This window comes from Paramormyrops kingsleyae, chromosome 9 (assembly GCF_048594095.1).
Source record: "Paramormyrops kingsleyae isolate MSU_618 chromosome 9, PKINGS_0.4, whole genome shotgun sequence".
Taxonomy (NCBI): domain Eukaryota; kingdom Metazoa; phylum Chordata; class Actinopteri; order Osteoglossiformes; family Mormyridae; genus Paramormyrops; species Paramormyrops kingsleyae.
The window spans coordinates 11,073,626-11,100,781 of NC_132805.1; the positions used below are offsets into that span (position 1 = coordinate 11,073,626).

A 27,156-nucleotide genomic window follows, 5' to 3' on the forward strand; every position below is an offset into this window, starting at 1 on the left:
TTACCATCACAACGCTTGCATGGGGCGGAGAATAGCATTATTATTAAGAAGGCCCCGTCCTGTTTTTGTGTGTGTTTGTGCACGTGCATGTCTGTGCATGCGAGTGCCTGTTCGTGGCTGTGCATGCGAGTGCTCGTGGGTGTGCGTGTCTGTGGATGTGCGTGTCTGTGCATGCCAGTGCCTGTTCGTGGCTGTGCATGCGAGTGCTCGTGGGTGTGCGTGTCTGTGCATGCGAGTGCCCGTGGGTGTGCGTGTCTGTGGATGTGCGTGTCTGTGGGTGTGCGTGTCTGTGGATGTGCGTGTCTGTGCATGCGAGTGCCTGTGTGTGCACTTGTCTGACTGTCTGTGTGTGCGTCTGTGCACGTGCGTCTCTGGCTGTGTCAGTGTCTGTGTCTGTGCATGTTCGTGCCTGACTATTTGTGCACCTACATTCCTGCCCTGGAGGCTGTCAGTTCGGGGCTGGATGCTGACTCCATTCAGCTTCTTTCAGAGCTTCAGTAATACAGCTAAGCACCCTCCCCCCCCATTAATTAAATAATCGGCTTATGAGGTCACAGGAAACTAGATGCAAATAACGTGGCACTAATGTTATGGCAGGTGTCCCTGGGGCGCTGTGTCTCTGTCTTTCTTACATGTTCTTTTACAGTGCTGGAGATATTTGCCAGTTTTATTAGTTTGCGTGTCATTGGAGAACTTCATTGCATTTGCAATACCTGGAGAATATTGGGTGCCATCTTAAAGGCAATGTTTCCTCTAGCATTTTGATGTTGTGTGTTTGAGCTGGGTTCGCGTGCTTACTGGGGAGACTGGTCCCAGTGTGTTCCCGCTCGCATGCCTGGCTGAAGGTGGTCTGGTCTGTCTCCCACTCAGCTCTGATCCTTCCGTCGTAAACATTTCTGACGAAATGGCCAAAAGCGGCGTGTGGAGAGCTGTTTCCTTTTCGACTGACAGTGCCAAAGGTCTGAAGCCTAGTGCAAGGTAGTTATATCTCTGTTTTTACTCGCTGTCCTTTCCATAAACAAACTCACACACAGTGACTGGCCCCACCCATGTCATATAGCCCCACCCATTTCACTTAGCCCCACCCACTACTGACTTTGACTGCAAACATTTGATTGGAATGTAAGTATGAGTTGACAAACAGGCGGTACCTTTAGCCTATCCGAGACAGACCCAGGCACTCCTATCCTGAAGCTGATGAAGAGGTTGTGGATGGGGAAGAGGTGGGGCTTTTACTAAGGATCTTTCCTATTGGTCAGCAAAAAGGAAAACTTTAGTGGTCATGGAGTTCAGTATAGCTAAGCAGTGACTTTGTGTGACAGCTATGCTACAGCAGGTCCCTGCTCAGCTCTGCATGGCTGCCATGCACAGGACCAGCACCTCCATCACCATGCGGCGCCCCCTGCGGTGCCAGCGAGGCATGATGCATGACGTGTGATTTCTTAGGAATGCGATTCACGCATGCAGATGATGGATGTGTCAAGATGAAATATGACAGGAAGCATGGTGATTTAAACTAGGGCTGGGTGATTAATACAGTGTCACAATCATGCTTGACGGAGAGAATTTTAATTATAGCGAGGTTTGAGTCACAATTAAATGACAAGGCGTGTGCATTTTTCTGACACAATGCTTACGCAATGAAACTGGGAATGTTTTGCATTGCATTTTTTATCACCTCACCTGGTTGGTACATAGACTAAGAGGCCGTGAATTTATATATGTTTGTCCTGTATTTTGTATGTATATACATTGTCTGTCTTTGACATTAACATAACAGAGCAGCATTTTTCAAATTATCATCAATACTAATATTACCAAACATGCGCGCACACACACACACACACACACACGCAGTGCACAGGGTCATGTGACAGTACTGTGGCTCTTGCTCCTAGTCAGGAGAAGATGCCTGTGAAGATCAACATTGAGGATGAGACCAGAGAGAAGACGGTAGATGCGGAGACTTCACTCTGAGCCACAGGAGGAGAAAGATGAGAGCCTTGGGGCGTCAGCAGAGAGGAGGACCCCAGCCTAGCGGGGGCCAGTGCCAGCCAAGCCAAAGAAGGCCCCGGGGGGGGTGGACGGTGTCACTCATTCTTTTATTTATTTTTTTTATGGGCTTGAATCATAATTTTACCTAACTTATAGTCACATTGTTTTTTATTTGTTGTTAATTTTATGTGAAATATACAGCTTAGTTTCAGATCATCATGCGGAATCGACAGGGTTTTGTGTACACGTCCAGTAGTTTTGCGCATGTTCCGTATAAACATTGTGTTCTGCTCTTCACAAAAAAAGATGAGCGAAAGATACACGCTGTTTCTTGCCAGTTCTGGTTTCTTAAAAGCAAGGGTACAAGGCATTTAATTACCATATTAGTTCTTCTAAATGTTTCTGTTTCCTTTTTTTTTTTTTGTGATCACACGGTCCAAAACTCGTCTTTTGCAGGCAAAGTTACCTTGTTAAATCGGGCTTGCGGTTAATAGCGAGATGTCTGGTCAGCGGTGACCCCCAGATATCCTCCAGCAGGCCAGTAGTGAAACGTGCTGCAACTTCAAGGAACAGAATAATGGGCATAGGGAGAGTAGGTACTGGAAGTGTCCTCGATGACCAGCAGGTGGTGCAAAACTGCCAATTCTGTGATTTATTGCAGATCATTTTTGTTGTATGAAATCTATGGCTGCTCCAAGTTTCAAAAATGAACCTCAGAAATTATTATTAATATTAATAATAAAGCCCCTGTTTTTTACTATTAACCTTAATTTAGTACTTAAAAATCTGCATAACGGGTAGAACTAGACAAAACAGTGTTAACTGTTGTTGATTAGGGGGGAAGACAAAACTTTTTATTAATTTAAAAGGTTTACATATGTAATATTTACTGTAATGGTGTGTGTATGTGTGTGTATGTATATATATATATATATATATATATATATATATATATATATATATATATATATATATATATATATATATATATATATATATATATATATATATATATATATATAATATATATATATATAATATATATACACGTGCATATATATATACGTGTATATATATGTATGTATATATATATATATATATATATATATATATATATATATATATATATATATATATATATAGTTGATTCTTATCATTATTATTGCTATTATTGGCATATTCTGTTAGTTTTAATTTATTGCCAAATTCTGAAGCAACACAGGTGAGTAAATGGCACTGTCTGTTTTTGTGTGTTAATTTTAGTATCCATGCACTTTTAGTTTTGCCGTCACATATGTGGGATGGGTGATGCGTACATAGGCCTAATATTTAACGTGTCTACTTGGAGCCAATTCAGGAATATACACGTAAAGCGCATACTGCTTTCCCAGAGGTCTCTCAGTACATATACACCGTGCTTCAACCCTCCACTTCAAGACGACGGGATCGTTCCGCTCCTTTGTAAATGACAGAAGTGGCACTTGCGAATAGCGCTTTCACACTAAATGCGGCGGACCTGGGAGCGACAGGGAGGTTCGCGATAACGTTGAATCGGTGTCAGGACTGTGCGTGCTGCAGGGTACGGTCCGTGCACATTAAACGTGAAGGATTTGGGGTGTAATTACTCCGCATTGCAAGCACACTCTGTCTAATTATAACCAGATAGCTGAGGAGATTAAACTTCATAAAGATCTTTAACAGGGCGCCAAAACCAGGGGCTGAATATAAATGTAAAAATGTTCTTTCCAAGTGAAATTGTCCATTTCCTGATGGTGATATAAATTTCTGGCATTGGGCTTCATGGGGGGCTGGCGTTCAGCCTCAGGCCTTTGGAATAGTGCAGTGACGTCAGGGCCCTAAGTCGTTACCATAGCAACACTGTACTCCCGTTGCACCCCTTCTGCAAACGGATGTGGGTGCCTTTCCCGTCCTGGTCAGTCACCCCACCCCACTCTTCATTGCCCAACACACTACAAGAGACCCTATTCTGTAAATGGTATCATCTGTCTTGTGTGTCCGCAGCTGGGTGTTTTATAATGCGTTTTTAATTCTATATCCTCAGCCGAATGGCTGAGGGTGAGCATGTACACCGCTCTGCTTTCAGCAATGGGGGAGAGCAACCCCCCCCCCCAACCTCCAGCTCTCCCACTTCACTTTAACTTGCTATTAATTTGTCATATTTTAACTCCGTGAGCAAGATGCCGTTTCTTTTTGCGTTATCCATTCGTTCGTCCGTTGACAAGATATTTGTACGTGCCAGCTTTTCTTTCGTATTTGAGGATGAAATTACACTTCAGATTTAATTTCTTCACTAGTGCGCATTTATTTTGTTCTTGTTTTGCCATTTGCTTGTTCTGGGGGTGAGAGGGAAAACTCTCCTGTCACGGCTGTTCTGTGGCCTGTGTAGTTAACGTCTTCCTTTGGCTTCCACAGGAAAAACACGCAGCCGCGTTCAATCGTGTTGTGTGTGTGTGTGTGTGCAGCGGACCCATCTTTCATGATCAGCACACACTGCGGCCTGTAGTCTTCGTACTGGACTACAATTAACTTGCTGATTTTTTTTTGTGTGTGGGGGGAGCAGCATCAGTCCAGCCCTGATCAATGTGAATAGACAGATTTCGGCCTTTGCTGCATCATTTGGTGAATGTCACCATGACAAGAGGAAATACTGACAAAAATATTTTTTTGTAATATAACTTCTTAAAGCAATAAAAGTTACTGAACACGTGCTTCCGCGTTTTATTGACCTACAACCTGACCACAGGAGCGCACACTGTATCGCCCAGGATGTGAAAGTGTACCTCGGTCGATTAATAGTCTGTCCACTATGTGCAGAAGGTCGCCTATCATGGGCAATCAACTCAAGGCCCTTAACATCAATTACTTACTGGAAACTGTCTGGTCCCTCCTCTCTCACCCTCATAGTAGGATTTTGGACAGAAGCATTTGCTAAATAATTACAGAATTTTAAGGGGGTTATGTATATACGTCTATCACGAACTAGTGGTTTATGAACGTTATAATACTACACAGCAAAGTGGTTTATGAACGTTATAACACTACACAGCAAAGTTTGCCCACAGAAATCTAGAAGGTCAAAGGTCAGCCCCTCTCCTAAACAATGACTAGCCAGTATGGCAAAGAGACTGTATACTAAAAAGAGAAGCCAAATGATCAACACACATCTAAGAAATGCTTTATTTCAAATACAGACAAAATACAGTTTAGAAAAGAGACCTACAATACCACTGGGTTTAACTCTAAAAAGTTCAAAATTACAGGGATATAAAGTTCATCTTTAGGGGGTTCTTTCTGGGCGAGACCTGCCCACCACCCCTAAACATCCTACAACACGTACCAGTCTGAGCAAAAGCTCACATTTAGCATCACTTTCAACTTCACCCAATTCTACTGCTACAATTGGTTTCTGGTAATTTTGTCTATTTGTAGCTAATTAATTTTCTGCAGACAAAGTGTTGGCTTGGTACACCTGAGGTTGTCACAAACTGACGATTTAGTCTTAACACTAACTTGTGGTACTGATAGAAGGGGTGATTTTTAAAATCACAGTAGCAAATGAAGGGAGGGTATCAGTCCTGAAACGACTGCGACTGCAGGATTCATAGGCGTCCAACCTGCTGCCTGATTGACCACCTCGACTTAAGGGGGACCCAAGGCAGCCCAATGTCAAAGACCCTGACGTGAATCTTGCAGAACATCACCTTGGCAAGGTCAAAATAAAGTAACAAGGACACTTTCTGAGCAAGGGGTGCTACATAATTAAGCCACAATTAACTGGCCACGTCCTATTGGATGACGGAAATCGCAGCTCATTTGCATCTAAAAGCAAAAGACTAATTCAAAAATTGACCAAAATTCAATTTCACAGCACAGTTTTCCTTTCACCTTTTCAAAGGCCTTTTCCATTATCAAAATATTTTTCCCTGACATTTGGAGGTACAGACATCACACTCCGACAACAGAAACACTAAACACACTCTACAGAGAATAAAAACACCAAACACAAGACGCAAACAGGCTGCTTACAATCACTTTTGCCCCCAAAGAAATTCAAGAAAAGCGATTACCATGGAAACCGTAACGAGACAGCTGCCTTCTCTTCTCTCTAAATAAGCCTAAACGCAAACAGAACCAGATTCCGGCAAACTTGATGGAGCCTCGCAGATTAAAAAGCTCAAAGGCTTTACAGCTGCTGTTTTTTTGTCAAAAGGGTTTGAACCTTGGACAACCTGTGATAGCTGCACAAAACACAACTGTTGAGCAAGGAATAAAGTCAGTCCTTCAGATATCTATTAAATATGTCCTGTGCATAATATGTGAAATGTCAAACTATTGCCAAATAATACTGAAGAGAAACACTTGAGAGAGTGACACTTGCATGTTCCAGTGGTGAATGCTGCAGAATGAGGTTCGTAAAGATTCGGTTCCTTCCCCGGTTTACCAGAAATATGCAAATGAGGAACACTGAGCATTTTGCATAACCGTGGTGTTTGCATGATTGAAACCTTCTTGGAACAGCACGGCTAACATGTAAGCATGTTAGCCAGCAGCACCGGATGCAGGCATAGGCCACCGTGAGGGAACCCCACATTTGCTGGGAGAACATGGGAGAAGATGCAAAGGGCCAAAGCCACATTCATACCCATGTGAGACGGAAAGGGTTACAGAGACTTATGAGCCACACTTGCATATCCCGTGCAATACAATACTGACATAAGTGAGACACAAAGGGTGAGAGTTTCCTTCTGCACAAACTTTCTACAAGCTCAGTGACTGTGTGCTCCAAGAATGACTCTTTCATCTGGGACACTGAGTGAGACTCCTGATTGCCTGAAGCATGCAGGGAGGGTAGGTCCAAAGCCATTTTTACCTCACCCGACCCGACTGATCTGGGAAACTGCCCAGTTCAATCTAGTGTAGAACACTGTCCTGAATAAAACACTCTACTGCAATGACCATCTGCTCCTAAAGAAACCTGCGTAACACAGGTTCAATTCGCTGTCCCCATTGTTGAGATTCATAGTACTGATAGTTAAAAACAGAGATCTGTCAAACCGGGATCTTAAAAAACTGCAGGAAATGAACAGCACCGCAAATGGTGACATAAAGACATAAAAATGCAGACAAAACCCATACAGGACACTGGGGGGGGAGCCTTCACATCCCCATGCGTGCAAAGCATTCTTTAAAGGTGGTCACGGTAAAGTTTGACCCTGGTTAACCCGAGAACGGGGACGTGTCTGTCCAAACAGGGGACACAGAGGGGAACAGGGCTGGAGATCCGGCAGCCTGGTTCTGGCGAGAGCCAAGAGCCGTGTTGATGCCGTGGCCCCGAGTCGGGTTATCTCAGCTCTTTGGTGCCTCTGGGGACGCGGAGGACTTTGTAAATGTCGTTCTGGAACACCAAGGTGAAGTGAGGCCGCGGGTCGCGGGACATCAGCGTGCAAAGCGGCACCTTCCCGCGGTTCCTGGGGTCCTCCACGTCCCAGATCTCGGGCATGCTGCAGCCGGGCCTGGGTGACGTGGGAGGCAGCATGAGAGTGCATACAGGTCCCACACAGGGGGGGCGGGGGGGGGGGGGGGGGGTTACCTGGAGCGCCGGGTACACCACGAGTCCTCCAGAACAAAGTAGTCCACCTGCAGTTTGATCAGCTTCTTCTTCACCAGCTCAGGTGGCATGCGGCTGTACATGGAGTACACCAGCTTCGTCCGCTCCCTGTGGGGGGCGCAGTTACGGGTGAGGTCAGTGCCGCCGTGCCGCACTGGGAGGGGGGGGGGGCACTCTGCTTACCTCAAGCCGGCATCCTCATAGTGCGGGTGATTCACGATGGGCCTATGGGCCGACAGCTTCACGCTGGCCATCGTGGGCATGGCTCCTGCAAAGACGTCACCTGTGGGGAGGAGAGGCGAAGCCCCGGGGTGGGGGTGGGGGTGGGGGTGGGGGTGAGGGGGCGGGGCTTACAACACCCAGAAGCAGAATGACGTCACTCACTGGGCCGGGTGTTTTCCTGAATCCACTCCAGGAGTTCCTCCTGCGGCAGGTTGCTGAACTCTCCCATGATGCTCCACTGCGCCTGCAGATTGGACACGCCCTGCACGGCCATCAGGCAGAGCGCCGCGATGCCGGCCAGCTGAAGTCTGTGCCGCTCTCTAATCCAGCCGAAGAGCTGAGGTGCATGACAACTTCGCCGTCACGCACACAGACACGCATGCTCGCGCACAATGACACAAATAGACACATCTCCTCTAAAAGTGCATGTTGCATTTAAAAGTAAAATGCTGAACGCCATTAGCTCCCCACCCCAGCCAGGACCACTGACAGCGCAAACCCACACGGGCTCTGTTGTCCTCATTAGCTGTTTTGTTCCCCGGTGTCCTACAGTCGTGCCAACACAGCTCAGAGCTGGCTTATTTTACACATGGGGGGTGGGGGGCATAGAGGAGCCCAGCCAGGAGGGGGTGGCATGGCTCACCGGGCGCGAGCAGATCAGCGAGGCCATCAGGCACATGTGGGGCGTGAGGAAGAGCTTCAGCCTCATGATGAGGACGGCCAAGACTGCAAAGGCAAGGAGCTGCAGGGCGTGGAACACCAGCTGGGGGGAGGGAGCGAGAGGAAGAGGAAGAGGGAAAGAAAGGGGGAGAGAGCAGACGAGGGAGGGAAAGAACAAGGGAAAGGAGGGAGGGAGAGAGTGATGAGGGAAAGAATAGGGGAAAGTGGGGAGGAAGAGGAGAAATGGGGAGGAAAAAAATGGAGAGAAAGGGGGATAGGAAGGATGGGAAGAACATTATGGGAGGAGGGAGAGAGTGATAAAAGGGAAAGAAAGGGGAAGAGGAAGAAGGAAAGAAAGGGAGAGAGGAAGCGGGAAGGAAAGGGAGACAGGAAGAAAGGGGGAGGGATGGAGAAATAAAGAGGGAAGGGGGAGGGAGAAACAAAGAGGAAGAGGGAAAGAAAGGGGGGAAGGAAAGAACAGGGGAAGGGAGAGAGAGATAGGAGAGTAAAGGAAAAAGGAAGATAGAGAGGAAGAGGTAGATTAACAAAAGGGGGGGTTGATGTCATATTGATTACAAGCTCTGACAGGATGGTTATGCTGGGGCCAAAGTCCTTCATGTGTGTCACTCTGACAGAGCCGAGAATGAGAGACATCGTGCAAAAAAACGCCCTCCATTACCGGTTAATGAGGCAGGTAATGAAAATTCATTTAAAAGAAGATTACTACCTTAGATCTTACAGACAAATGGCATTGTGTCAGAGAAAACATCTCCAAGACAACCAGGCACAGACCATAATAAGGCCCTTAGTTTGCAGCTTTTATACAGCTGCAACATTGGCATATGCAAATGGGGGGGCGAGAGCGTTGGTTATTCGGTGAGGGGATCGCAATAGCTAGCAGAGAAGAGATTACCTCTCCGTTGGCACATTGTGTGGTTCTTCAGAGATGGAGGGGAGAGAGAGAGAGAGAGAGAGAGAGAGAGAGATGACTGTGGTCTATTTTTCACAAACAAAGCTTACAGAAAGCAGCCGCAAGCCAAGAACTTGTTAACTATTGGCTCTGTGCAAGTTCTGCTACACCTAAGTTTCATTAATTACACAGACACGCTGATCTTAGCAGAATGGACCGTACCACTGCATGCAAGGCCAAAGAACGGGGGGGGTCTTACTGCTCAGAATCCTCATGAGGCCCTTTCACTGGCTCTGCTTCCTGCCTCAGCGACCGCAGAATATCTTTTATCATCTGAAGAGGACACAGCACAGTGAACAGAAGGCCGGTCTGAAGCAGCTACAACAGTCATTTCAGTTAATCGAACTCTGAGCCTGCGGAGTGGACAGGCCATTTTACCCCCTCATCACTAGCTAAGTTAACGCCGTCTGCGTGGATCAGGCGATGCTGCCGCAGTCGGCGATCAACGCTAAGCGCTTCTCACCTTCGCCGCGATGGCCACCAAGATGAGGACGTTCACCGGAAGCAGCAGCGTTTTCGTGTAGCGAAGAGGGGTCTGAAAGAGTGGAGGAAGAGACGCATCGAGACAGAGCTTCACAGAGAGCCCGGGAGAGGCTGGCCGTCACATAATCACGCTTTCTTTCCCAAATAATCATCACCTCCGGCAACTAATTATTTTTTTTTGTAAATGAAACCCCCCCCCCCCCACCTCTTTTTCCATGAAGTCAAACTCAGCGGCGCAAGTGTACATCATGGTGTCAAAGTCCTTGTAGTTGGTGAACTTGGACTTGATCAAGCTGCTTATGTGAGCCTGGGATATAAAAATAAACCACGAACATAAAAAGGTGTCAGAGGGGCAGCCAGCTTCACGGAAGACGCCCCCCCCCCCCCCCCCCCCACCACCAAACAGCCACGGCTCACATCGTCCGCGGATCCGAATGCAGCCGACAGCGCGAACTTCAGGGCAACCGTGACCACCACCCAGCCAAGTCCTTGCACCAGCTGGCCGAAAGAGAGAGGGCACATCACATCACATCACAGCATTTCAGACACGCAGCGACACTGACCAGAAGCACCAAGCCGGTGGTCTTACCCAGGTCATCATCCCCGGCTTGCAGGCCCTGATGATTCGGCCTCTCAGTGCCGTCATCCCCTGGAAGACGACAGATCATTTGTAGGAGTAAAACAGGCATCTCTGCCAGCGCCGGCCGCCAAGGCGGCCCGTGGCGCGGCGGATAAGCGAGCCGATTTCCCGCCGGCCAGAGATGCCGCTCACCCAGATGGATGCCAGCGAGGAGGCATAGAAAGACGTCAGCAGCATGGCGTTCCCGAACATGCCCACGAAGCAGACCCCCAGCGAGACCTGGGAGGAGGAGGGGCGGCCAACGTTACGGGAAAACCAGGCCAGCGGGCACCTTTCAGACCAGCCGCGGGCAGCGATAGGCCAGGAGAATGCAGGAGGCAGCTCCCCCAGCCTGTTCAGTGGCTAGTCTGCATTGTGTGGTCTGCATTTTGCTACTCAACAGTAGAGGTTGACCAAAATGGGTTTTTCAGTAATTTTTTTCGGGGGGGGGCATGGGCATTGCCAGGATGCTCATGCTCGTATCTTCTGTACAGTGATACATATGTGCAGTTTGGTAGAAGAAAACAGTTTGTACGTTAAACTGCTAACTACAAAGTCTGTGGATTATACTCAATAACTGGGTGATGATTTCTGGTAAGAGACACCTCCAAAACTAGGTAACTTCTAGCAGAACAACCTAGATGGACAGTCAGCACTAAAGCCCCTCTAAAGCATATCAGTTTCAGTTTTGAGGTGAACTGCCCCTTTAAAAAAAAAAAAAATTGGTCATTTTTTTTTCCCCCGGCCGGTCAGTCACCCTCTACAATAGTCCACAAAGCTTCAAACGTGGAAAATCAATCGCGATTAAAACTGTCAGGCTGAGCCTGTGGCGCCCCCTCCCCGCTGGGCAGAATTACCATGTGCGTGACGAGGAGTGCTTGCATCTTGGCTGGGGAAAGGTAGCCCAGGATGTAGCAAGCATACAGGCAGGCGATCTGAAAGGAGGGAATCGTCATGCAACATAACGGCACCACAAACCGTGACGGGAGAAGCAGAGCTTCGGAGACCAGTAGGCGGGGCTAAGTGCCATCAATCACTTTCAGGGTTAACTCATTGCTTATTTCATTGGTTGAGGCAAGTGACTTACAGCAGACTCATCCCCACCCACTAATGCCCCCCCCCCAAAGCTTCACCTATCTGAAGTGCACTTCTCTGGCATAATGTCTTTTTTTTCCCCTAGCACCAAACCCTGTGGCTCGGAGCGGAGTCACATGGTGACTGTTGCTAGGCGATGTCGCCTGTAACCCCTGACCTTGAATGAGCCGCCTACCTGAGTGAGTAAAACGAACTGGGCAAACTGCCAGGGCACCATGAAGAGCAAACTGGAGACTCCCAGTGCCAGCAGGGCCTTCTTTCCAGGAGTGGGGGCCCTGCATAGACAAAAAGGAGCCCACCGCCCCCCCCCCACGGCAGGTTGAGCATAATGCTGATGGCAGCTTTGCAGTATGTGCTGACCCTCTCTCTCTCTCTCTCCCCATCACACACACACACACACACACACACACACACACACACTCCTACCGGAGGATGTAGGTCAGCAGCAGCATCTGCAGAACGAGGAAGGGGTAGGAGAAGCTCTCACGGAGGGGGGGCGTCCACATGACGCGAGTGCTCTGTCACCGCAGGGCAAAGCACATCAGACACCATCAGACAGCCACAGCACTGACCTCTGTCAGTGCGGGACATTAATACACTGTACTGCTCGCATTAATAACGGCAGCAGTAATTTGAAAGAACAGAGGGGAGAGAAACAGAGTAAAAATGCAAGAATGGCTGCGGAAAAACCTGGGTCGGCCTATGCACACATGGCGGTACGACCCGCCAACCCCCACTGCCCACCCCCACTGCCCACCCCCACTGCCCACCCCCACTGCGCACCCCCACTGCGCACCCCTGCCCCCACGCACCTCGCCGTGGTTGAAGAAAAAGCAGAGCGTGGTGACAACTCCACCAAGGCGACTTCCGCTGTGCCGCACACAGACAGAGACACAGACAGAGACACAGACAGAGACAGCATTAGCTCAGATACACGGGTAAGTTGGACGTCTCACTGACAGCCTGTCCAGCTTACTTTGGAATGCCCTAAATACCTGAAGTACCTACCTCACTGAACTTTGTGTGTTACAATCTACTCGTGTCCTTGACTGCGGACGTCTTCTTGTGAACTAACCTTAACTAAGGTTAAATCACGACACAGATGACATGCCAATTACAAAGTGCGCATGCTAATCAAAATATAAATTGACGATTAACATTAGACATCAGAATGAAATTTTGCCAAGTACATTTGCGCATACAGGGAATTTGACCCCGATTGGCTCTCGTACAGCAGATACAAACACAGTTTAGACAAGACAAGACTGATCAGTACAGTCCAGTTGTGATACGCAATGTGGATGTTTTGTTGATAAATGTATAAAAAATGCAGGAGTGCATGTCAGCACAAGTACAGAACAATACAATAAGTGCAGAACAATACAGTAAGTACAATGGGTTAATTACAGTAATGATGTATTGCTTATTGTTGTAAATAACTGATTGTGCTTAGTGTATTGTAAGCACGATCACTTTAGATGTCATCACTTTAGCAGACAGCGGAAAACAAAACATAACCTAGCAAGACTCACAGGAATTGGTAACTGATGCTATTAAAATACATTACCAAACGATCTAACAAACAATACTGTATTAATATCAAAATGGCTTCCTTTCGCTGGCTCTCTAAGTTAAGGTACTTCTGTTGGTCTTTCGTCAACAAAACGAAAAGAACAAAAAACCAAAACCAAAGTTGAAGGTCTTCATTGTTTTTTGATGGTGGGTACAGGTCATAATGCACCAGACACCCGCATTCGGCTCCGCTAAGCGGTTTCTGGTCGTAACATTGTCGCTCTACCTGCCTTTTTCCTTTGTACCAGTTAGTATGGCATCTCCTAACAGCACACGTAATTCAGCCATTTCCAGCATCCATAACGATCAGAAATTTCCCGCAACCTTCAACACAATTTCTTGTCTAACCTATGAATTTCAATGGACAGATGAAAAGAGAAAGTCACTGGAAGTGGGTAACCGGATGTTCTACACAAATGTTCTCCGTGTGGGGAGGGGGGGGGGGGGGTACACTGCACACTCTGTTTTACACCAACATGATCTATCAGTACTTCAGAGGGCTTACCTCAAATACGCCCCGTAAACAAAGAACAGGCTCATCATCCCTCCATTCAGGAGGAACACGACCGTGACGTAGAAGTAGGCGGGGTCCCCCAGACCTGGCGGGGGGGGGGGCAGCACACACACCCAGTCAATACACTCGCCCACCCCACCGGTTAATCTGTCTTACGGTAAACATCACTGAATTGGGGTTGGGCCACCCTCTTCTCGGAAAAGGTTCCATGGTCAAAAAGAAATAACAGGTTACAGACATCCGGGTTTCGCCCAGCACCACATGTGCAAAGGAAACACCGGTGTGGGCAAGGCAAAGGTCACAGGTGATAAAGCTGTCAAACAAACGCTGGACCCACACCAAAGCCAAACGAAACGCCGCCGCCAAGAGGTCTCCACGGTAAACAGGAAGCGGGGCTGAATACCTTCACAGCTGTCCACTGCATTCAGCCCATCCCCCCGGTTCACAGACCAGCACATCTTAGTGGGAATCCCAAAGAAGTTCATTGTACTGGTGTAGATTCGGTACCAGCTGGCCAAGACCACCTAGCAAGACAAAGCGGGGGGGGGGGGGGGGGTTAATAGGTCATGGTGCTATCAGTGGTGCTTCTTCCTTCCAGTTACCTCCGAAGGCATCAGTCAGACTCCTTCTTACAGCAGCTAAGTGCCTTCATCATGCCTAATTTGCATGATCACACATAAAAGATACCAGGTAGGCCTCCGAACGGGGAGGAAGGTAGGCCTCCGAGCGGGAGGGAGGTAGGCCTCCGAACGGGGAGGCTCGGCTGCCAAGTCAAGGCAATAACGATGAATAAAAAATAACATCCTTCGAACATCAGCCACAAAACCCAACAGTGACCTTTTGGCATCATTTCTGCTGGCGTGACTTCGGCATATTCAACCGTTCCAGCAGAGTTTGCTGAGCAGCGATGAACAGGTACTGATCTCGTCAGATCCTGCTGGAGAGCAGACACAGGACAGCCACAAACTGGTGCTTCTCAAACTGGTACAGGACACCCAACACCCACCTCTGGGTACAGGTTGAACCTCTTCAGCGTGTTTATGACCAGCGGGTATTCCGTTAAGCGATCGTTCATTATCGAGTGCAGCCCACTGGCAAAAGATGGTGCTTCAATTATGGTCTTAAAGTACGAAAAATAAAGACCCTGCAGAGAAACAGCATGGGAAGAACATGATGCCATTTAAGCAGAGGTCCGCTTCTTCTCCCCCGCCCCGCCCCTTTGAAGAAGTGCACCTGCTCACTTACCATCTCCGTCCGAAAAGCCATCTCTTTCTCCAGTGTTGAAAGGTGGGAAAAGTGCCTGTCATTTTCAAACAGGTATGAAAGATGATACCTATGGGGGAAAAAAAAAACACCTCATTGACTATTTGATTAATGAGTGCTGCCTTGATTAGACTAACAGCGCATTTTCACCCAGTGTTGTTCAGACACTGTAACTTGCCGAGTAGCAGCAATCAGCAGGGGCAAATAATGGCATCACCATCACAGAAATGAACTCACCAGTGCGCCACGCCAGCGACAGCAGCTATAAATAACAATCATAAAAAAAGAATGTTAATTTTCCCCTTCAAATCACCCTTATTACTTGAATAACAGAAGTGAGAGGCTTTGTTCTCATCAAATATTCACGATTTTTTTTAATGAACAGTATTCGGTTTAGAATTCAGAGATTAAAACCGTAGGCTTATCGGGAGTCAACAGACCATGTTTACACATCTCGCGTTTGGCCTGAATACAACCACTTTTAAAATATTATTTTAAATGAAAATGTCAATTTCATGCAATAGAACCCTGCCCACATTTGGTAAGACAATTTTCCACTTCGACAAGACGAACAGGGCTGAGGTGGTGATCTGCTTAAGTTTAATTACAACTCAGTAATTATCCGCAAGCCCACACGTGGATGAGTAACTTAACCAGCGCAGTCAGACACCCACACTCATGCTAAATGGGTCACTTTGATCACTGGTTACTTCGCTAGGGTTTCGCTGGGTCTGATTATCAGGTTAACAGAGTCGAGCTCCCCCCTGATCAAGGATCAGGACACATCTTGTCACGCGTCCGAGGTTTTGCGTTCCTATTGACTCAAATAAGGGGACTGAAAACTCTGGTAACACTGATTAAAGAACAATTTCGTTTCGTAAAACTAGACTAAATGACTGAGCCTACTGCCAGAAACATATGTATGTTCATTTGCTCACGGGCTATATTAAGTTTTAATGCACGATGCACCCCCATTACTAGCTCCCCGATAATGAAATATAAAATTAAGTATTTATATGCCACTCGTTACTGAGAAGAGAAATCGCATCAAGTAACCAAAACAGCAACTGATCAGAAAGAAATAAACAGCGTCATTGACGGAAAGTCTTTATTAGCATCCGCGAACCACCACACCGCCCGATCCGCGCCGGTGCCGCGGCCGGACCGGGCGAAGCTATAACGGGTCAGCGGGCTAGCAGAGAGCCGACACCCCGCTCACCAAGCGCTACGGTGACGGCTGCGGCCAGCAGCGCGGAAGCGGAGAGGCCCAGCCTGCTGCGGGAGGACGCGCCGGCGGCGAACAGCCCATTCCTGCTGTGTGGCGAGCTGCAGCCGAAAGCGCCGCCTTTGCTGTCCCTGCCTGAGCGCCTGCCTCTGACGCCGCTCGGTGCCGAGGACGCGGGCGCGCTTCTCTCCTTGTCCGCGATCTGAGCTGACGCGTCCCTCCCGGGCTGCTTTCTTGCTTTTACCGCCATGTTTTCATACCCCAAATCCGGGAAGTAGTTGGGGGTGGTTTTTAAAAAAGGGAGGAAGTATCGGTGGTGCTTAGATGGAGCGGGTGTTCAGCTGCTCAGTGGGTCCGCTCTCTGCCCCCTTCCCTGCGAAGCCACAGCCGTACTTTCCGTACCCGCTTCTTGGAGTCTCTGCCCCCATCTGGAATCACCCTCCGCGGCCCCAGGCAGCGTAGCCGCTCTGCTCCATTTAAAGACACAGCAGCATCGGCGCCCAATTCTAACTACCTATGAATGTGTTCACTTTGATCAAATTTACACGTACTTCATTTATATTACGACAAATTCTTGTTTTTAATGCTTCTACATTATATTAACTAAATGCTCTTCAAGTGATACAGATTTTTTCACTCCGCTCTGCTCCTATTTATGAATAGCCTACTCTAACGGGCTCCGGCCTTAAACTGTGATTACACCAACATATTTTCCTTTAAGTATTTATCTTGGGCGATTAAATTAATTCTTTCATGCTTTTTAAAAAAAGGTTTGTTTAGGTCTAGTTTTGAGTGCTTCAATTAACGTAAACTAATCCTTGCTTTTCGAACAAACTATAAAATTAACCATTTGTTTCTAGCAACCTTTTATCAACCTTTAACATTTGAAAAAGTTAGGACTTTTGTAGGTTCGTTTTTCAGTTGCATAGTAGGGACGTAATGTTTAATTTTACATATAGTCACTAGATGGTGCTATTGTTCTTTTTAAAATAACGTTCCGAAGGTTTCAATTACTACCGTAACTTATGCCAGAAAGTCTATTACAAATGCATTTAGATATACATAACCGAAGGGCAATTGCTCGTCATTAGCTTACTTGTCATTAGCTTGACTTTACCCCTGGTTTAAAATGAGTTATGCTAAACGGTTTATTTTAGGGTATAACACGTTGCTTGCGTGTTAATTTTTTTTCAGTAGGTTACACGCCTTGACTGAATGAATTCACCAATTAATCAGTTGCTGACGCTAACACCGCAGATGCATGTATTTTGTCTCCACAATTATTACGCAATACTGTTGTTTTCACACAATTAGCAAACCTGATGCACATATTTTCCAAAACTCTACGTGCACATCTTAGCGCGTTAGCACATCTATCATTGTGAGCACACCTGTTCATTTTGGAGAAATCCCTCCATCAACCATCAAGACACAATGGGCTAATGCAGGAAAACACGTATGACAGGTGAAAAAAGCACAAACAGCCAAAAAGGTTAACTTAGTTCCCTATATATTCTTTAGTAATGAAACATGGAACAAAGAGGTAGGCAACAAAATGGAACCAGTTAGACTAGGCCTGCAATGGGAAACAGGTAGATGAAGATAATATATAAGAGCAGTTATATATTAAGAAATAAGAGCAGTTTTGGTTGACACTGTCAACGATGGCATGACCATGCGAGAAGCTGGGCAGTGAGTCCAGGCCAATTATAGTAGGTAGCCTACACGTTAGCCACAATGCACCTGGTTTCTTAAATGTCATTGCTGTGTCCTCTGTACTGGCAGTTTAAATCAAAACTACAGTTTGAACCCAATTACGTTGTACCTTTATAAATCACCTAATCGCCACTAGAGGACACTTTTTCTGATATCTTACACCTGCACTTCACGTACTTAAGCTGCATTTTCAGGAAAGATGCTCATAGTTAAACATGTCAGGTGATTAATAACCTATTTAACACCCTGTAGCCTATTGCATTTTGTAAGCAGCACTGATGAAACTTTGAACTACATTCATGCTTGGTTTGCATAAGTTCTAATAAACTGACCTTTGCTGCAGACTTGCTTCAGGGTTATAAATGATTTCCTTTCATTATGTCTATTGGCAAAAAGTAACCAGCATGCCTTCTTAATAGAACAAAAATACTGCTCGTATTCATTTACATTTACATATATTTTTATTTTGCAGGCGCTTCTATACGCAAATAGATGTACAAGTGAGGCAAATGGCACAACTAGGCATTAATGTGGCTGTAGGCTGCGCTGCCAATGACTATTCATTTATGATTAATTCCACTTAAAAAAAAATTCACATATTTTTTTTCCAAAGATACAACTCGAAATGACCCACTACAAATAGGTTAACCGAATTTGTTTATGACCGACCGCCGACCCCTTAGCAATCCTTTTAATAAAGCTGAACTTTACCATTTTACCCAGAGCATTTTAAATCCAATGCTTTTAAATTCAACATTTTATACCTGAAAAAATGTGTAGTGAAACAATATGAAAGACGTTGTTATTAAGACAAAAAAACGTAGGCCTATACCTCACAACGAACAAGTCCCAGGTTAATCCACGTCAGTGAATAATTTTGAATTGGTTTTATATGTTTTTATTTTTGCGAATTATAACGAGTACAACAATGTTTGTTCTACAATCAACTAAAGTATTTACGCTCGGGTTGGGAACGCGATTTACATCGTTGGGTGACTAAATGATAAACAGTGCACATTGTGGGTGATGTATATCTTTTTATTGCCTTCCTGAGTGATTGCTACACATACAAAACACAAACGGTAGCCTGTCTTGCTATGTATATAAACCTGGCTAATCAAATTAAAAACAAACATCGATAGCCTGTCTTACATTGTTTATAAAACTGGTTAATCCGCGTCAAATTAAAAACAAACATAAAACGAAGGTGGTCTATAGCCTTAGTCTGAATCAACAAAATGCCGGTACATATTATGAAGACAAAACTAAAATACAACAAAATAGGTTATGTGCTGAAATGGTGTTTTAGCTGATATGGGTGAAATCGGGTCACTGTCTATAATTAACGGGTGTTTTCGCTATTCCCTTCTCCCCAACTTGCGGAAGCAGCGTTCATTACAACACACCGTTCGGGTAGAATCAGGATTCGTTTTTCATCAAGTACTATAACTACTCTAAAAAGAGTACAAATATACAGTTTGCATGACATATACCTAATTTCATAACAGAAGTGCATAAAATGTTAATTAAAAAATGATTCTTTGGACGAAAGCCGGCAGATTATCATTTAAACACAAACTCCAAATTAAGATAGCTGAGGGAAATTAATTTCCCAGCCCCTTTAATAAAACTGACCAAATAATAAAGTTATCATTGACTGCACAATTGTTAACAGGAACTTTCCGCTAACATCTATCGATAATGCTATAAGGCGTATATGGCATTATCATTTACTGCTGCAGTTAGGCTGCTTTGTTGATTCCTGCTGGTATACTTGGTCGACAGAGCGTTTAATTAAAAGCACTGAAGTATTACACACTCAATACAGTATCGGTACTCAGTGTACAAACGAAACTACCATGTTATACACGGGGTGTTTCATAAACCGAATAACAATAAAGTTTCAGGAAGGTGGAAATCAGGGATATCTAGGATACCGACTTTTAAATGGAAAAATCTTCTTCAGGACATTGGGTTGAAAACTATAGGCCTACTAGTAATGATATCTGTCCCTTAAATATAATGATTCGTTATACAGTATTTTTGTGCAAATCGAGTCTTAAAATGACAATATGAAAAACTCACAATTTAGCCTACCAAAACTGATGTTTACCATGACACTATTTAACAATTTAAAAAAACAATATAGCCTTTACTTAGGCTACGTTTTTTCCACGTCACTAGTCTAGTCAGGGGCGGTTCCAAGGGAGAGCCAGTTCCCCCGTGACACATGCATGTCCTCCCCCCATCCCCCATGGCTCCCATAAATACGTGTGCTACTTGGGTATGAAATAAATCTATTATTATTATTTATATATGTGGACTAAAATGTTGTGCCATGGCGACACTCGAAACAAGCGTGCGCACATTTTCTTGACGGACACGTGGGTGAGTCGCTTCAGTTGGTGAAAAGCGAAATTAACGGCGGAGAAAAATAATCAAGCTTGTGGAAGCAACACAGTCTAAATAAGGAAACAGAGTTACATATTTGTAAAATGTGACTGCAAACCGCTGCGTAAATACCTTCGGCTTTAAAAATTGTGTTTTGCTTCTTTTGCTCTAGTGTAAGTAAAACTTGGAGAGCATTAAGGTCAAATTCATCTGGCCCCTTAACAGACCAGGCGGCCCCAGTCTGCCCCCCTGGATTAGAACCGCCGCTGCTTTCAGTCGTTGCAGTCGTAAACCCAATTGTAATTGCCATCAGTTATGTAAAGTATTTAGTTAATCATTTGTTCTATGTACCTTGTAACGGACGAAATTAACTTCGCCTATGTCGTATATCTTAACGTGCAGTTCAGGTTACGTTCATCACAGGGCGCTCAATGGTGGTCATTCTAATCCGCACCTTTTTGGTTACAAATACGAGACCTTAACGTATCTCTGTCACTTGGTGCCGCTGTTTCCTGCAAATACTGCAATGTTTTACATCAAAGATGTATATATTGATAAGACGCTCCTCTCTGTGTGATATGTAAATTAGTTGTAGGCCTATCTCACCATCTTTTCATCAAAATGTTGTGCAGTACTTGCGATGATTTTTATTTTTTTATGTGTCAAGAATCAAGTCTGATGGACCAATATAACTATTTTACCACTAACTGAATTGAAAGTTGTAATGCGAAATAATGTATATTGGCAGATTATTAACTGATTATAACAATAATTTTGTCAGATTACCTGGCATGTAAATTTACTATAATCCTGTGTTGTTTTTTCTAACCGTGAAATTGCAATCATGTTTGATTTCGGGTGGCCTAAAATGATTCATAACAACATACATACTTGGTTCTCCCACACTGAAATAGCATCTGGTTCATTGGGATTCCCCTTGTGTGGCACTCAGCGCTGCTGGGCGACAGGAATCGCTTGGTCATGGGACACCAGGAAGGTGCCCTGATCTCATCTGTTTAGGTTGGCTAGGCGACAGTGACATCATGACAGCTTCCCACCATCTCCACAAACAAACTCCCCGAACGGACTGCCTTTTTCCCCTCTTCTGACATCCTTGGTGAGCTTGAAGAGCACTCTCTGTTTGTTTTTACTCGGGCAGATGCCGCCGTGCCAGGCGCGGGAGTGGCTACGGCCTGGCTGAGGTGAATTGCGCCAAGAACGCAGCGGGTAGTACTGGAAAGCTGGCGGACAGGAGCCATCTGTGAACCTGTAAACTCCATGACTTGGGGGGGGGGGGGACCTACATTATAGAAAGCGATGTTAACCGTGGGGCAGAAATAAGCTGTGAGAAAAATAACATCACAGCAAAAATCACTCAAGACCCAGTCAAGAGATCCAGCCGGGGGCCAAATCTAGCTCCTTTAGTGCCTTTTATATGGACTGTCACAGTGCGTTTCATGTATGGGGTTCCTACTCAAAGTTGAGTCACATAAAATTGAAATAAAGTTACAAAATTGAAAGTGCTATAGTTAATGTACTGGTGATATTTCATCTTCAGCCTTTCCTTATGTCTTTCTCACATGCAGTGCACTCTGTCACCACTTGGAGCAGTAGACTATCTATTGATCTGTATGTTACAGCTTATTAGTAATCTCTGGTTTGCAAGCACTGTTCCACTCACTCTGGAAATAGTTGAAGAACAGTCTGGGTCCAGATTAGTAACTAGCGACATTTAAATACATCAGACTTAACTCTGCTCATTCAATCCAATTGGTTGCTTCATTTAATCAGTGCAGCGCAGAGCTCCACAATACAGCTGAGAGTGTAATCAAGCTAAGAGAGATCAGATTAGTATTGAAGATGGACCTTTCATTGAACAAAAGCTAGTACGTAAACTGAAAGTAGCTTAATAAAGGTTTTAAGGATAACAAACCTTGCAAACATGACCTTCCCACTATAAACATAAGTGAGACATTTTATTTCAGTGGATTATCTCAGTATCTGGAGAAATAGCTGGAAAACAGTCGCTGCCTAATTGATCTAGAGAACTCCTAGGCACCAAAACTACAGACCCTGGTCATTACACTGTAGACACTAAATCTGATTGGTTGAGAGACTCTGGGACATTTGACTGATTGGCCATGATCCTTTGGTTTGATTGGTGGTTTTATCCTACACAAGATCTTTAACAGAGAAAATGTGAATCCAGACAACAATCTTTGATAAAGGCAAATGGAGTCCCAGTAACGTGGTGAAGATGGGCAAGATTCAGATGATTGTTGGTGCATATTCCATAATATAGCTTTGACTCACTGTTTGTGATGATTTTCCACCAAAATTAGTCCAGTAACCAAACTGAACCAATCTGCATTGCAATTGCATTATTCTTTTTACGCATAGAAATATATCACACATTTCCCAATATTTTTCACAAACATTAAAAAAGTCAATTAATCTGATGTCAATTACTCAAGTGATTTTTAGAAGCTGCAGAATGTGAACACCAAGCTACACTGAAAACAACCATTTCCAAAACATTACAGTATTACTTTAGGACTTTAGTCACCATCAACTACAAATGTAACTTTCATTAGAGTAGCAGACTTTCATTAAGAGTGAGAAATTCGAATATGATTTCCCAATTATCTTCTTGTTTATCGTCTTTGTGTCACCGCTAACCTCCAGCATACATTAAAGTCACTGATCCACAATTAAGGCCTTGATTACCCAGCGGAAGTCGTCCCTCAAGGCATTCTGAGCCACTCAGGGCTTGTGTTGCCAGGTTAGCATGCTAACACAAGGAGCTGTGCTTATAAAGATGGCCTTGACTGGTTTCCAGTTCAGAACTAGCATGCTGGTGAAGACATTTCCAGTAAAACCACTGTTATTCCCCAGAACTTCTTTTAGTGATATGGACTGTGATTTCATTTGGTACCTTGAAGAGATCAGTGTGCTTATGAGCTTCATACAAAGATTCTACTGGCATTCAGAGAGATGTTGTTTCTGGACCTGAAAAGCATTGCCATGACCACGGCCAGCTTGCCACTCCGTCACCTGCTGTGCCCAAGCCAAGTTGTTGGTGGCATTCTCGGCATCCCAGACCGAACCTAAATACGGAGTCCGGGGGCCCGGTGCCCACTCTGCGCATGGGTGAGGTGCCATCAGAAATATCTCTGCTGTTAGCTCAGCTTGTGACCACACTGAGGGAATTTGTTTTCTCACCAAATAAACGGCAGATTGTGGCCTGTTTTGCAGGGGAAACCGTGGGCCCTGGTGCCGGACGATGACATCCCAGATCCTGGGGACGGTGCTGAGGGCTGCTGCGCTGTAATCCAGCCAGCGGTGGGGAGAAGGACCTGGAAGGTGTGTGTGTGAATGGGCACTGGGACAAAATTCTGAGAAAATGTCCAGACATAGATAATGACTCTTGAAAACCCAGTTTTGCAGGTACATAAACAAAAAGAAAAACCAACTCTGCTTTTTCGTCTGCTGAATATCTTTGAGCTTGGGTCACTAAGTAGGATTAGGAGTCATTAGCTGCAGTGATGTTGGAATCATTAGGATGTCCCCACGTGTCAGATGTGTGCGCGTGCGTGCATATATATCTTAGCCTCTGTTTCCTGTGCTCTGATAAACGCACCTTTGATCAAGTGCCCAGACAAAGCATTTGTAGCCATGTCATGGACAGATATGGCTGCTATCTGAAAAACAGAAAGGGTTCTTCTGGATGTAGAAGCATCGGTCAGCTTGGGAAAATCAATCTGCCCAAAGGCTTTCCACGGTTTTCCAGTTCGTAACAGTGTTTTACGGAGAATGGTCAGATGGATTTCGACTTTCAATTGTGGGGTGGCGATTTGTTTCGGAGATGTTCTTTTTCAAATGATCCTCAATCACTTGGATGGGGGGCACGTGTAACCTAATGGGCAGAATGAGTGAAGTGCAGAAAATGTGAGGAAAATGGAACATGTGTGAAAACACTAACAAAAGTGAAACAAACATAAATGAAACCAAACAAAAAAAATGACCGCAAACAGGCAGAGGAGAGACGAAAGCTGGCTGTCAGGGCCGACGGCCCAGGGTGGTGGGGGGGATCTGAAGTGTGAATTGTTGACTAATGTTTATGCAAAGCTCAGTCGGATCAGTGAAGTTTCCCAACCCGCCCCCCCCAAACGGCTCCCAGATGAGTGGAACTGGGGGGGAGTAGTGGGGGCGCCACATCTGGAGTCCCGCCGTGGCAGGAAGCGGGTGCCAATGTAACTATGAGTATTTGGAAGGAGGTGCATAGTTGAGCAGGGTCAGCAATGGGGGTGGGGGTGGGGGTGAGGGGGAAGGGGGGGTCTGTAGGAGGAAGGGGGGGTCTGTAGGCCCCACCACATCATTGGGAAGGCAATCCGTCAGAAGAGAATGGGTCTGGAAGGCCTCCTAATTATGTCACTCTGACTGATGGATTAGGTAACAAATTAACGGTAATTAAACTTCAGCTACGACAATCACAAATGCATTTCCGTCAGTCAGGTAATAAAGTGCTGCAACATTAAAACAAAAGAAAAATCAAAGGCACTTAACATAATTTCACTTTATTTAAATATTTATTTATTTAAATAATTACATCAGCATAATAATTGTTATTCTTATTAATTATGAAGACTATTAATAAAACAATGTAGTTCAGAATGCTCCACTGGAAGAGGTCATATGGCTTAATGCAATTAGACATTGAGGTTTTAGGTGAGAACGTTAATTCGGTATTTATAAGCACTCAGAGAGCTGTATACTTGTTTTTTTTGGCTGTGGCATCTAGCTGTAAAAGCCTCCAACGTTACAGATAGGAGGTGGGTGAGGTCAGGTGCAGGAGGAATGCTGTGACCACTTTACATGGGACAGCATAGGATCTTTAAATTATACAGTGATATTGTCTGTAAATTTCCTGCTTATAGTGGGTCTGACTAACGCATTTACCCATCATTACCTTCTATAGCACCGATTACTCACCTGAGCATCCATTCCGTGTACCAGGTGCTGCTTCCACTCTCGCCCCTTCCGCAGCACAACCCCGCCTTCACCTCTTCCAGTCGGCGAAGATCGCACCAAAGTCATCGATGGGCTTTTCCTCACCGGCATCGGGTTGAAAGAATGAAAATAGTCTCTGTCCATCTACAACCATGTATTGCGCTCACATTAACAAATCAATCCTTTATTTCTTATAATCTGCTTTTCCCCGCGGTATTAATTTTGCTCGACCGACGGCTTGATGGAGATTAAATTCACGGTGATTTACTCAGCAAGCCATAAAACAAACCGTGCTATGGGTTTGCAGGACTGTGTCAGCGTGGGAGGATATTCATTTCACTTCAGCCGACTCCCGATTCCCGTGACATGTTTATTACTGGCCAGGACCGCGTATTGTCAATGATCGGTTATTCTTACGGAATCCGTTATCTCAACATTACGCTCCATTTGGCATTCCCTGGAAACTCATTCAATTAGGCATCTCCTCCTGGGACGGTAGGGCATTTACCTCCCAGAAGAGCGCGCTTGGCAGGCAGTGGCCCTGCAGCCCAGGGAACGTCACCGTGCGGAGTCAACCTGCTTGTTTGTGTGCCGGCGGATCCGGTTTTATTGCTTTTACGTTCACGGTGTGTTTTATTTATTTATTTTTATTTCGGGATGTCCTTGTATATACGAGAGTCCTTGGGGGGTGTCGGCGATTCGGTATTCTCACTTTTACGTTTTCAGGAAATGTTTTGCGTTTCACGGATTTTTTTCTTTACTTCTGATGTTTTAGCATATGGCACTGAAGGACATTAAAGGCACCTCAGATGGAAGTATAGTTTTTTTTATGAAACAAAAAAGAAAACTGCAAACCAAGGCACCCCTTAAGTTAAAATGCCTTTATTATAATGACGTCCTAATTGCACTGTTAAAAATGCTCACGCGTAGCTGTGCGTAATACTGAGGAAGGTGTGTAGGCTATACTTACTCACTCTATCAATCAAATCTGCAATCTTTTCCCTTGATACCAAAGAGCACTCGACTCAAGCAACATTTAGATTTTTCATCATAGAGCACACCTACAACTACCCTTCCAATACGCTAATTTTTAGCTCACTCGGTCAAATTGACCGTTGCTTAATTCTCGCTAACCCCTACTTCACAGCAGTACCCTGTTTCGGTGACAGCCATAATAGGCACCTTATTCCTTATTTTCGGGGGGTGGTCAGGGGTGGTATCCTGTGAAGCACAGTCCACGCACACATGTAGACACGGACACACACAAAGGGCCCTGGTAACACACACCGCAGTGCGAGGCGCTAACAGACGGACAGATGACAGGCGCTCTGTAAACACGCTCCATACCGGGGACCGAGGTTCACAGCTCCCATCAGCCTCAGAGCTGTAAGCGGAAGCCTGGGGTTTACGCTGGTCTGTCGCCATGACGATGGGGTCCCTCACCAATGCAGAAACACTGCGAAGGGACACTGCACAAAAATGGGCATATATTATATATATCATATATCATACAACATTATACTAATGAGGGAATATTTAAAAAGAAAAGTATACGATAGAATATTTTACGAATATTTTTTATAGATGATTTACACATATATTCATCATAGCTGTCAAGTCTCCCGTTTTGGCCGGGAAACTAACGTATTTTACCCCTCTTTCCCGCCGTCCTCCCGTATTAGTATTTTCCCGTAAATCTCCCGTATTATAATATAATTTTTTTAAAATTCCTCTGCCTCTCCAAACTGAACTGTGAGTAGCCTCGCGAGAACTGCCGCCTGCAGTAGTCTGC

The 27,156-nt window shown here is 45.3% G+C and overlaps 2 protein-coding genes across 11 annotated transcripts in view; one reads left to right on the forward strand and one right to left on the reverse strand.

Annotated features, from left to right (window-relative positions):
* Window positions 1-2,759, forward strand: part of LOC111841687 (sodium bicarbonate cotransporter 3-like) — a 40,280-nt gene extending 37,521 nt beyond the window's left edge. For 5 of the 9 annotated variants that reach the window (XM_072716317.1, XM_072716322.1, XM_072716316.1 and 2 more), the window contains 2 exons: window positions 871-978; window positions 1,899-2,759. In XM_072716317.1, coding sequence (XP_072572418.1) covers window positions 871-978; window positions 1,899-1,977 — 187 coding nt within the window. In that variant the 3' untranslated portion in view covers window positions 1,978-2,759. The remainder of the gene's footprint in view (window positions 1-870; window positions 979-1,898) is intronic. The other 4 variants (XM_072716319.1, XM_072716320.1, XM_023807627.2 and 1 more) reach the window with 2 other exon arrangements.
* A 2,416-nt stretch (window positions 2,760-5,175) lies between these two features.
* Window positions 5,176-17,152, reverse strand: dpy19l1l (dpy-19-like 1, like (H. sapiens)). 2 transcript variants are annotated; one of them, XM_023807640.2, is made up of 22 exons: window positions 16,242-17,152; window positions 15,260-15,284; window positions 15,005-15,092; window positions 14,766-14,903; window positions 14,163-14,283; window positions 13,751-13,844; window positions 12,486-12,543; window positions 12,100-12,191; window positions 11,849-11,948; window positions 11,436-11,513; window positions 10,732-10,818; window positions 10,549-10,608; window positions 10,377-10,457; window positions 10,165-10,266; window positions 9,940-10,011; window positions 9,676-9,749; window positions 9,420-9,444; window positions 8,490-8,609; window positions 8,009-8,183; window positions 7,808-7,907; window positions 7,607-7,732; window positions 5,176-7,529 (listed from the first exon to the last, which is right to left on the reverse strand). In XM_023807640.2, exons 1-22 carry the CDS (start codon window positions 16,495-16,497, stop codon window positions 7,358-7,360), a joined length of 2,244 nt encoding a protein of 747 aa, XP_023663408.1. In that variant the 5' UTR covers window positions 16,498-17,152; the 3' UTR covers window positions 5,176-7,357. The 2 variants fall into 2 exon arrangements, with proteins under 2 accessions (XP_023663408.1, XP_023663410.1); XM_023807642.2 differs by lacking the exons at window positions 15,260-15,284; window positions 16,242-17,152 and adding an exon at window positions 15,201-15,246.
* Window positions 17,153-27,156: the final 10,004 nt, after the last annotated feature.

Excerpts from the sequence above, each read along its gene's own strand:
- dpy19l1l (XM_023807640.2), bottom strand. The coding sequence starts at position 16,497 with ATGGCGGTAAAAGCAAGAAAGCAGCCCGGGAGGGACGCGTCAGCTCAG. Across the intron at positions 15,285-16,241 it reads AGCCGTCACCGTAGCGCTTG|CTGCTGTCGCTGGCGTGGCG; the intron begins GTGAGCGGGGTG and ends TGTTATTTATAG. Across the intron at positions 14,284-14,765 it reads GGTTCAACCTGTACCCAGAG|GTGGTCTTGGCCAGCTGGTA; the intron begins GTGGGTGTTGGG and ends TTGTCTTGCTAG.